This window comes from Oncorhynchus masou, chromosome 12 (genome assembly GCF_036934945.1).
Source record: "Oncorhynchus masou masou isolate Uvic2021 chromosome 12, UVic_Omas_1.1, whole genome shotgun sequence".
Lineage (NCBI taxonomy): Eukaryota > Metazoa > Chordata > Actinopteri > Salmoniformes > Salmonidae > Oncorhynchus > Oncorhynchus masou.
In genome coordinates, this window is record NC_088223.1 from 86254137 (window position 1) to 86266561 (window position 12425).

The 12425-nt window shown below is 42.7% G+C and overlaps 1 protein-coding gene across 3 annotated transcripts in view; it reads left to right on the forward strand.

Moving 5' to 3' along the window:
- Positions 1–7616: 7616 nt before the first annotated feature.
- The window catches only part of LOC135549241 (BTB/POZ domain-containing protein KCTD16-like), a 129146-nt gene continuing 124337 nt past the window's right edge, over positions 7617–12425 (forward strand). Inside the window, exons 1-2 of one of the 3 annotated variants that reach the window (XM_064979264.1) lie at positions 7629–8460; positions 11655–11662. In XM_064979264.1, coding sequence (XP_064835336.1) covers positions 7629–8460; positions 11655–11662 — 840 coding nt within the window. Of the gene's footprint in view, positions 8461–11654; positions 11663–12425 lie in introns of all 3 variants that reach the window. The other 2 variants (XM_064979263.1, XM_064979265.1) reach the window with 2 other exon arrangements.

Consider the following 12425-nt stretch of genomic DNA (forward strand, 5'->3'; position numbering starts at 1 on the left):
TTATGCATATTATTATGAATAATAACAATAGGGGGGGGGGGGTATGTTCTTCAAAAGGTTCTTCAAGGATACATTGAAAGGGGATCTTTGAACAACCCTTAAAGGTTTCTTCAGAGAACTTAAAGGGCTTCCCCCACAGTTTCAATTTGAAGAACCCCTGAAGGATACTCAATAAGCCTTGTCTTTTTGGTGTGTATATACGAGGACTAGAAACACTATGTTGCACCCAGTACATCAGATCACATACAGTGGCAAGAAAACATATGTGAGCCCTTTGGAATTACCTGGATTCCTGAATAAATTGATCATCAAATTTGATCTGATCTTTATCTAAGTCACAACAATAGACAAACATAGTGTGCTTCAACTAATAACACACAAATCATTGTACTTTTTCTTGTCTATATCGAATGCATCATTTAAACATTCACAGTGTAGGTTGGAAAAAGTATGTGAACCCCTAATGACTTCTCCAAAAGCTAGTCGGAGTCAGGAGTCAGCTAACCTGGAGTCCAATCAATGAGACGAGATTGGAGATGTTGGTTAGAGCTGCCTTGCCCTATACAAAACACTCACAAAATTTGAGTTTGCTCTTCACAAGAAGCATTGCCTGATGTGAACCATGCCTCGAACAAAAGAGATCTCAGAAGACCTAAGATTAACAATGGTTGACTTGCATAAAGCCGGAAAGGGTTACAAAAGTATCTCTAAAAGCCTTGATGTTCATCACTCCACGGTAAGACAAATTTTCTATAAATGGAGAAAGTTCAGCGCTGTTGCTACTCTCCCTAGGAATGGCCATCCTGAAAAGATGACTGCAAGAGTACAGCGTAGAATGCTCAATGAGGTTAAGAAGAATCCTAGAGTGTCAGCTAAAGACTTACAGAAACCGCTGGAACATGCTAACATCTCTGTTGACGAATCTACGATACGTAAAAAAACAAACAAGAATGATGTTCATAGGAGGACACCAAGGAAGAATCCACTGCTGTCCAAAAAAGACGTTGCTGCACGTCTAAAGTTTGCAAAAGTGTACCTGGATGTTCCACAACGCTACTGGCAAAGTATTCTGTTGACAGATTAAACTACAGTTGAGTTGTTTGGAAGGAACACACAACACTATATGTGAAGAAAACAATGCACAGCACACCAACATCAAAACCTCATCTCAACTGTAAAGTATGGTGGAGGGAGCATCATGGTTTTGGGCTGCTTGGCTGCCTCAGGGCATGGACTGCTTGCTATCATCGATGGAAAAATGAATTCCCAAGTTTATCAAGACATTTTGCCAGAGAATGTTAGGCTATCTGTCAGCCAATAGAAGCTCAACAGAAATTGGGTGATACAACAGGACAAACACCCAAAACACAGAAGTAAATCAACAACAGAATGGCTTCAACAGAAGAAAATATGCCTTCTAGAGTGGCCCAGTCAGAGTGCTGACCTCAACCCGATTGAGATGCTGTGGCATGACCTCAAGAGAGCAGTTCATACCAGACATCCCAAGAATATTGCTGAACTGAAACAGTTTTATAAATAGGAATGGTCCAAAATCTTTCCTGACCATTGTGCAGGTTTGATCCGCAACTACAGAAAACATTTGGTTGAGGTTATTGCTGCCAAAGGAGGGTCAAGCAGTTATTAAATCCAAGGGTTCACATACTTTTCCCACCCTGCACTGTGAATGTTTACACCGTGTGTTCAATAAAGACATGAAAACGTACAATTGTTTGTGTGTTATTAGTTTAAGCAGACTTAGCTTGTCTATTGTTGTAACCTTGATGACGATCAGGTCAAATTTTATGACCAATTTATGCATAAATCCAGGCATTTCCCAAGGGTTCACATGCTTTTTCTTGTCACTGCATGTTTCATCATTATGGTCGAAGAACACATGCTATATACTTAGAACACATGCTGTAATGTCCTACATTGAATCTGGACTAGGCCGGAAATACACAAATAATCACTTTTAAACAACACTCTGTTTGTCCACCTGAACCTACTTTGGCCTAAATGCTGGACTTGGCATTGATATGTGAGCTTGTATGTAAAACTGCAGAAGTCTTCCAATATAATTGTCTCCCCAGAGCAGCAACACAGTTGTGGTGATAGAGATGTGGATGACTAAGCCACTAAGGCCAAGGCCCACTCAACAGCTCTAATAGCAAGTTGTCAACCGCCTGGCTTATCGCACAGACACAAACCCTGCAATAACTCTTATCAGGTTCAATGATAAGTGCTAAATAAAGGGACATGCTGCCATCTATCTGCTTCTCAGATCTATAATCAGTTTTTCCTCCGAGGCGCCAGTTCTCCCTGAATCTCATCCACACGGTTCTGGAGGGGCACCAATCCCCTGCTGCAAGTGGCTGAAAGCAGTGCAATGAAATGCAGAGGGATTCATCTGGGCAGGAAGCACAAGCAAGCATGCACACACGCATTCACACACACGCATACACACACACACACACACGCATACACACACACGCATACACACACACGCATACACACACACGCATACACACACACGCATACACACACACGCCAAATAATCCTGATTTGAATTATTAAGTTATCATACATCATAGGCTCTGTCTAGAGAGATGTGAGTGAGTAGGGGGTTCTGTGTCTAGAGAGATGTGAGTGAGTAGGGGGTTCTGTGTCTGGAGAGATGTGAGTGAGTAGGGGGTTCTGTGTCTAGAGAGATGTGAGTGAGTAGGGGGTTCTGTGTCTAGAGAGATGTGAGTGAGTAGGGGGTTCTGTGTCTGGAGAGATGTGAGTGAGTAGGGGGTTCTGTGTCTGGAGAGATGTGAGTGAGTAGGGGGTTCTGTGTCTGGAGAGATGTGAGTGAGTAGGGGGTTCTGTGTCTAGAGAGATGTGAGTGAGTAGGGGGTTCTGTGTCTAGAGAGATGTGAGTGAGTAGGGGGTTCTGTGTCTGGAGAGATGTGAGTGAGTAGGGGGTTCTGTGTCTGGAGAGATGTGAGTGAGTAGGGGGTTCTGTGTCTGGAGAGATGTGAGTGCGTAGGGGGTTCTGTGTCTGGAGAGATGTGAGTGAGTAGGGGGTTCTGTGTCTGGAGAGATGTGAGTGAGTAGGGGTTCTGTGTCTGGAGAGATGTGAGTGAGTAGGGGTTCTGTGTCTGGAGAGATGTGAGTGAGTAGGGGGTTCTGTGTCTAGAGAGATGTGAGTGAGTAGGGGGTTCTGTGTCTAGAGAGATGTGAGTGCGTAGGGGGTTCTGTGTCTGGAGAGATGTGAGTCCGTAGGGGGTTCTGTGTCTAGAGAGATGTGAGTGAGTAGGGGGTTCTGTGTCTGGAGAGATGTGAGTGAGTAGGGGGTTCTGTGTCTGGAGAGATGTGAGTGAGTAGGGGGTTCTGTGTCTGGAGAGATGTGAGTGAGTAGGGGGTTCTGTGTCTGGAGAGATGTGAGTGAGTAGGGGGTTCTGTGTCTGGAGAGATGTGAGTGCGTAGGGGGTTCTGTGTCTGGAGAGATGTGAGTGCGTAGGGGGTTCTGTGTCTGGAGAGATGTGAGTGAGTAGGGGTTCTGTGTCTGGAGAGATGTGAGTGCGTAGGGGGTTCTGTGTCTGGAGAGATGTGAGTGAGTAGGGGGTTCTGTGTCTGGAGAGATGTGAGTGAGTAGGGGGTTCTGTGTCTGGAGAGATGTGAGTGAGTAGGGGGTTCTGTGTCTGGAGAGATGTGAGTGAGTAGGGGGTTCTGTGTCTGGAGAGATGTGAGTGAGTAGGGGGTTCTGTGTCTGGAGAGATGTGAGTGAGTAGGGGGTTCTGTGTCTGGAGAGATGTGAGTGCGTAGGGGGTTTTCTGTCTCTGAGATGCTTCCATTAAGCCCCATCCATAGAGGGGCTGCAGTCTGAGAGGAAGCCAATGGTAAAGTAGATCTAGTAGATCTAGACCCGCTCCTCCAGTCAGTTGCAGGTGTCTAATGATGATAGATTGTTACAATTAACTAGGTTTTCATCTCCCGCTCACTGAACAAAGCCTCTAAGTTTTGCAATGAGACAAGAGATGAAAGAGAGACAACAGATGGAAATGCAAGAGCGTGATGTTGGTTTGTAATGTACCTCATTTGAAACTGCCATACCTCTACTACACCAACAGTATAACAACTTACAGGTGGTCATCATATGCCTTTTAAATAGCAGCACATGGCGTTGGTGAAGGCTGCATGCATGTATTCATGATTACAGCCATGGCCTACTTCCAACTGAGTGCACAGAGGTCTCAGCAAGGCCCCCTCTCTGAGGAGCAGCAGGCCTGCAGAAATACCACAGGAGACATTGAGTAGAAAACAAACATTTACAGTTTTAGTCTTTTTGAAAAGAGAGCAATTTCATCTTCTCTTCTAATTACTGTATAGGCCTGTTGAAGTAACTGAGTATCATCCAGGGTCAAACCACTAGAGCAGTTTTTAATCACTTGATGAAAGTTGCAGAGAGAGGAATCCATCAAATATTCAAATTGAAGGTACGTTCTTTTAAATATGAAGGTACCACCCCTCTCAGATGTAATGTGGCATATTGGACAGAACACCCATTTACAATGACTGCTGGGACTTCCAGTCAAGTCCAAATCCAGAGTGAACTTGTATCTAACAAAGTAGTAGCAGTAATATATTTTGTTTTGAAATGTAGCCTTAGTAGTTATCTTGAACATACTGTGAAGTTATTCCAAACATTGTCTATTTGGGTACTGTGTGCAATCTTGGCTTCTAAAATCAATAGGGGTTTTCAGCCTTATCCATGAAAAAGTATCGCTAGGCTGAATTATTTGTGTATCAATAATTGCCTTGTTCCCCCCTAACACTTCTATCCAAGGTAACTATTCTACTCTTGTATGAGATTTAGAATAACCCTTAACAGACATTAACACAGACTACACTACAAAAAGAAAAGGTTCCTGGAGTATCATTTAAGGGTCCTTCAAATTGAAACTGTGGGGAACCCCCTATACGTTCTTTCAAAGGCCCCTTTTAAGAACCCCTTTTAATGGATCCTCAAAGAAGCTTTTGAAGAACCGTTTGTGGTTCATTTTTGAACTACCCCCCCCCCCATTATTATTATTATTATTAATAATAATACCCATAACAATAACAACAATAACACAATATTTTAGTTGTCAGTGTTTGTTTAGGGGCGGCATGTAGCCTAGTGATTAGAGCGTTGGGCCAGTAACTGAGAGGTTGCTGGGTCGAATCCCCGAGCTGACAAGGTAAAAATCTGATGTTCTGTACAAGACTGTTCCCTGGTAGGTCGTCAATTTAAATAAGAATTTGTTCTTAACTGACTTGATTTTAGTGGCAAAGCAGAATAAACAAAATCTAAATATGAGATAAACTCCCAGCAGTATATCTATCCTCTGACGTGTTGATGTTCTCCGTATCCACAGCCAGAAGGATTTTACAGTGCATGGTGATCAAACAGGTTTCCTGTTATCTTCATCAGAATCTGTGATCCCAAAAAATAGTAATTAAACAGATGCACATTATACAAAACATGCACATGACAGTATTCATACCTTGGTTTTGTGATGAATGTGAATGAATAAACTTGTTTTGATAATGGTTTTCATACATATACATTGTCCATAATGTAGAGGCCTATGGGATATTCATTGACGAGGTAAGGGAGGAGGATGGTTAATGTGATCTGTATAACATACCAACACCAAATGACATACCTTTGTATGCCTCCTCATCTATAAAACTGCAGACACAGACGCAAAAGTGAGCAGTTCAGTCATCTGCACCCAATACAGCTATCCTTCAACATATTCTTATAGCCTATATATTCTTACCTCTTTGTTGATTGATATCTAAAACAAGATACATTTAAATCATACAAGGGACAAACCGTACCTTGAATTCAGAAGATCTTTACATGTTTCAGTTGGGCAGTTAGTTTCCTGCAGGAACCCACACCAACTAAGGAGGTTCCTACCCCACCTCCTATTTGGTTCTTGGAATAACCTTTCGGGGGCAATTTTCAGTGGAAAGAACCCTAAGGTTCTTCGAAGAACCCTTGTTGAACCCCTAATTTTTAGATTGTTTAGTACGTTGAGTTTCAACAAACTTCAACAAAGAATGCCAAAACGTGCACGTGCAGCAAACTATAGTGGCGCGTCGCCGTGCAAGATGCCAGTGAGCGGGTGGAGCTGTCGGTGGTTCTGAAACAAGGAGCGTTTTATTTCGGAGCGTCGAACATACAGCGAGTGGCGCTGTTGCATATTTATCAGAAAGTTGAAGTTAACAGTTAAGGCAGTAGCTGTAAGCAACACCAGACCTTTCAATTGCAGTGCAAATTGATACTGTTTAGTAGGCCTATTTATTTTTGATTATCATGGCTTACTCTGGTTGACAACCCTACGGCCCATTCTATCCGAGTCTGAAATTGTTTACGTTTTAAATACTCACGAAAACCTCTCATGGACTGAGCTAATGGAGAAATGATCGCACTCGGATTGGGTGTTGGCTTTTGAAACGTAGTCTTGTTAGGCTCATTTTCAGTTGGCACACGACTATCCTATACTGTAATTTTATCAGAGGTCGAAATAAAAAATGTGAAAGGTGGATTTCAGTATATTCAATATATATTTCAGTATATTCCTTTAAGATTATGTCATTATTTAATACCCATTATGGTTTATCCCTGCACCGCTGAGGCAACATCAGCAGAGACGGGTTTTTTACGGGCACTACCCTGCTTGGAGGGGACCGGGAGAATCGTTTCATCTCCTCCGACAGCTCCAGCTATCCAGCCTTCAGCGCGCGCACGCCCATGACAAAATGAGTGCCTCGAACCGCTAACAGCACAACCTCAGCACGGGGTTTGTCTCTGCAATTGGATAGATTTCAATCTGGACCAGGTGTTCTCAGTAATAGGCTACTACACTACACGGCTCCTTAGGGCGGAGTGGATTCAACCCATGTGAAGTTACTATTTTTCAGACAGTCTTTTTCATCAGCAAGACCAATTCCTCGTGTTCAAAGGAAGTTAGAGATAAAACGCCGGTGATAACGACACATTTCCCTTTGGACTTTGGAAGTTGTTAGGGGGAGTTTTTTTATTTAACATATTGTAGATATATTTCGAAATTGATGTAGAGTATTATCTATATTCATTTTGCTCTGGCAAACAGCAGCAAGACAGCTGATGTTCCGTTTGTCAGTGTTTCTATGTTATCTGGCCGCGGTGATTCTCATGAACCTCAGTCATTTCCCTCGGTAATGTTCTTCTCCCAGGGCCAATTATTGCAGAGCAACTGATGCAGGCTGGGAAGGTGCAAACCTTTGATGCGTCCGTATATTTATTTGTACTCTCAGAACATAGATTTTTCAACTGCACAGTTCTGTCAATTGTACATTTTGACAGCGGTCTCTTGGACATCCTCCACTCGGCTATTATTCGACGACCACTCGGACTGGTAGGTGAATGACTGGCTTTATAAGGCTTCTTTATCAAAATCTACGTTCAGTTTGTTGAATTATTAATTGTAGCTTTAAAAAAAATAAACACCAAGATACCTTGTTTAATTTCAAGTAAACATTGAGAGCAACTTTTGGACTTCAATCCACCATCTAAAATTCGGTGGAGTTTTTAGTCATTCATGACGGAAACAATGGCATTGAGTGGAAACTGTAGGACTAACCCTACGTCAAAAGAACAAGGATCTGTTCAGAATAGTTTCCCAGATGTTGTAGAATTAAATGTCGGGGGACAAGTGTATTACACGCGTCATGCAACGTTAGTAAGCACCCCAAATTCCTTGCTTGGCAAAATATTCTCACCTAAGAAGGATGCCACTAATGATTTGGCGCGGGACCCTAAGGGACGCTATTTTATCGACAGAGATGGATTTCTATTTCGATATGTGTTGGACTACCTCAGAGACAAACAAGTTGTACTGCCCGACCATTTTCCAGAGAAGGGGAGGCTTAGGAAAGAGGCGGAGTACTTCCAGTTGCCAGACCTGGTCAAACTATTGACGCCCGAAGATTTAAAACACAGCCCAGACGAATACTTCCACAGTGATTTTGAAGATGGTTCTCAAAGCAGCGACCACAAGATGTGTCCGCCGTCGTCACTCGTTCCGGCAGACAGAAAAAGTGGATTTATTACGGTTGGGTACAGGGGCTCTTGTACCATAGGCAGAGAGAGTCAAACCGACTCTAAATTCAGAAGGGTCCCGCGGATTTTGATTTGTGGGAGGGTTGCGTTAGCCAAGGAAGTTTTTGGGGAGACCTTGAACGAGAGTCGAGATCCGGACAGGACACCGGATCGATATACTTCCAGGTTTTACCTGAAGTTCAAACACCTTGAGAGATCATTTGACATGCTGTCCGAGTGTGGTTTCCAGATGGTTGCTTGTAACTCTTCAGTCACAGCGTCATCCGTGAATCAACACACAGAAGACAAGATCTGGTCAAGTTACACTGAATACATCTTCTATCGTAAGTGGTTTTCGTTTTTACCCGGTGTCAGTTTAACTACACACCGCATGTCAAATAGTCCTCCAAGTCACCACTAGAAGGCACACTTGCTTCACACGTTTCCCCCAGGCATTCTGCTTTTGAAGTAGCTCTGAGAGTGGTCACACACGCACAAGAACATGATGCACAGAGATAGTCACTCAGTCCCCGGCTGTGAGTGCCAGTGATCAATGCTTGCCAAACTGTGTATCTTATGTGGAAATGGTATGTTCCAATCCACCCTGTAAAAAGACAACTGAAAACAGCCTTCTACAAGTTGAGCAACATCATGTGTATTGTGATTGCTAGTATGTGTTGAGGACAGTCTGTCTGCCCACTCTGGAGCTAATCTAAATCGATTTCACTCCTTTTAATTGGTTTATATGAGTTCCCTCTTAGTGCTCTGTTGAATTCCCCCATGGGCCTAAACCCATTTGTTCCCAGACACTCCTACCTGGAAGTGCTATTCATCTTCCATACTGAGTGTGCTGCAGCCTCTCTTCATTTCTCTCCAAGCCATCATATGGAGGCAGGGTAGGATGATGGCTTTTATAATGGCTCTCATAATATTTTATGGTGCAACAAAATACCACATATAATCAGAGTTGAAAGTACATAATGTGTTCCTTTGCTGCAAAGGCTCTGCCAAAAGGTAGAATGCAAAGCAAGCTTATACTGTGACTGCATTCCACTCTGAGCTCATAAAACATATTGAGACCATTTTTAAAAGCTTAATATACTGTAGATACTGCTGTGTCATTAAGTTAAAGGGAGATGTTATTAGACTTCCAATGTGGGAGCATTCTAAGTTTCCTGATTAACAGGTGCAACAATCTCGAGATTCTTCAAGTTATTCCTTTAGAAAATGAGCAGATACTATTCCACAGTAGGTAAATCTGTGTCATGAGTCACACAGTTCTGATGAGTAGCATGCAATTGTCACTGTCTGGTCTACACAAACACAAGTTCCAGTGACACCCTGTCTATTTGTCAATGAGAGTATGCTCCGAAGACTCTCCTTGTTTACAGTGAAATAACATTGCTTTCTGGATCCGGTCAACCAATATTTAGCTGGTGAGTGCACACAGGAAGTTTGTAAAGGTTGAAGGCACCCAGTGGAATCAATGAAGTCAGTGACAGCCTCTTGTTAGTCTTCTCTCCCTCTCTGGCTCCCTGGCACGCTCCTGCTCCCCCGTCGCCCCTGGCAGAGTGCACCAGTTGCCTTTCATAGGCCTCACTGCTCCGTCTCGGCGGCTGCGTCGCCTGCTATCCCTTGCAAGCTAATTTATTTACCAATTTGTCGCATGGTTAGAGTGATTGATAATCAATCATTTGCAAAGACATTATGAGTACTCACTGTAAGGGCCTGCATGTTGAAGACATAATAAATCATGCTATCATTTTTGGTGGCAAAATAATCATTTCTAAACTGTTTGCAAAATTGTTAATTTCACCCGGGCCCCTCCTTTTGGTGTAAATGTGTACATTAAATGATTACGTTAGAGAAGATTCTGTCATTGCGAAGGCCTTTCATATGTTGATGGTAAGTCGTGTGACAGGGAACTCTATTAGCTTAGAAATGAATAATTCTCCTGTAATGTGTTGTGGCAGGTGGGTGGCAGGGTGCATGGCACCATTTGTGACCCGACACTTTCAAGACCTTAACACCTCATCAGAGTGGAATCATAAAAACACACATGCACCGGTTTCAGCTGGATCAAGGTGCTAAAAATAATGAACATTTTACAGTAAAATGTTGGTGTGACATTTTGGGATGGAGCCCTATGCCTGTTTCAACCAATTTGCTTATCTGGAGAAAAGGCATGACAGTGCAAAGACTGCTCTTGATAGGTGCAGCTGCTCCACAGTCCAGTCTGTCAGGGGGGCAGTCACCAAGCCCAAAGTCTGCATTATTCAGACAGAACCGGGGAGGCAGGGGAAGAGAGCAGAGAGGAAGGATATCTGCATAGGATGGAATGGATTGTCTGGCTGGCCCTTGACCTGCTCTCCAAACTGTGTAATGACTGCAATCACAGGCCCCAAGGCAATCCTGGGAACTCTGGAGATGCTGTGCATTTGACTAAGTAAGACCTGTTGAGGGAGAGATTGCACATCGCAAACAACCTGCTCCCACGTCTCTATCAATCCATTTTATTTTCTGATGTTTTCTATGCATGGTTGTATGCACAGTGGATTGAAAAGGCAGAGGCCTCTGCTGTTGTGATGGAGTAAGTGCTCTCTGGTGCAACAGATAATGGGACAAAGAGTGACAGGAGGGACTTCACAAATACGCTGATGCTGCCATACATAGCGTAACACTGGGCACTTGGCTTTGGCAGAGTATTGAAAATAACATAAGCATTTGTTAAAAAAAAAAAAGCCCTAATCTCAATGACAATTTCGAATAAATACGTGCATGTCATTGCATTATTGGATATCTGTTGAGGTTAGAGTAGGTGCTCGATAAATCCTCTCTTGCAATTGATGCACTTAGACAATCAAATGGTAATCAGCATCTAAATGTAACTTAGAGGAAGGAGACCTCTGATTTATATACACAGCATATCCAAGTCTGCCTGTAGACTGTCCAGAAATGTCATCTTTATCCAAGGAAGTACATGTCACCAACTATAAGAATAACAAAGGAAACTTTTGAATGTGGATATCCATGGTGATGAGACTATTCCCTATAATACTGACCCTTTATACCCATGAAACTTAAATGACCAATCTGCACTTTTGAATGTGGACATCCACATGGTGATGATACTGACCCTTCATACCCATCTAACTTTAAGTACCCATCTCAACTGCTTGGTACTGCACAGTTTTGGTACCCATTTCGCCAGAAAGTGGCCATGAAGCTTCCCATTTGGAGAGTAGAGTTATTCTTGTTGTAATTCTAGAGGAAGATAGTGCAATGGGCCCACCGATGTTAAAATGAGCCTTTAGAAACATTATGCTCTCCGCTTACTTTAACACGTTTATGTTACTCTGGTGAGCTGAATCATTTCTACCTATAATGGAACTGTAGAGATGTTCTTGAGAATTTAATACTTGTGTAGCCAATATCAATTTCATGAAAAGCTATCCAGCGTCTGAGGCTTGGGGCAGAATAATATTGTTTCAAAAATGTTTATTTCAATAGAATCCCAGTGAAGATTCCACCAAGATAGGACCAGCAGTTCTTCCTTGATGGCATAGCAATAGCAGGGATGGGTAACTGCATTCCTCAAGGGCCTGATCGGTGTCACACGTCTGCCGCAGCTCCAGCTAACACACCTGACTACAATAATCAACTAATCATGATCTTCAGTTTCGAATCCAATTAGCTTAATCATCTGTGTTTGCTAGGGATGGGGGGGAAAGTGTGACATCACTCCGGCCCCTGAGGACTGGAGTTTCCCATCCCTGATCTGTAGCTTGATGACCTGTGGCATTGTTGATATGGATTTGAGAAGTGGTATTGCAATGGACCAAGATTCTATCAAGAATACAATCCTTAATCCTGAAACCTGAGCTTCATATGCATCTGTGCGTATGTGTTCCTGGAATATATGATTTTCCTGTCTTCATGGATGACAGAGTTTGTTTTGTAGTCTCACTGTGTGTGTTTGTGATAGTACAAATGTAGGATACATTTACTGATAACCCACACTAACACACAGTTAAATTAACAGTATTGCACTTTTCATGTAGCCTACTTTTGGCCAGCTAATAGCCTAACTTCTGATCATTTTACAAGGCGGCAGGTAGTCTAGTGGTTCAAATCAAATCAAATCCAATTTTATTTGTCACATACACATGATTAGCAGATGTTAATGCGAGTGTAGCGAAATGCTTGTGCTTCTAGTTCCGACAATGCAGTAATAACCAACAAGTAATCTAGCTAACAATTCCAAAACTACTACCTTATAGACACAAGTGTAAGGGGATAAAGAATATGT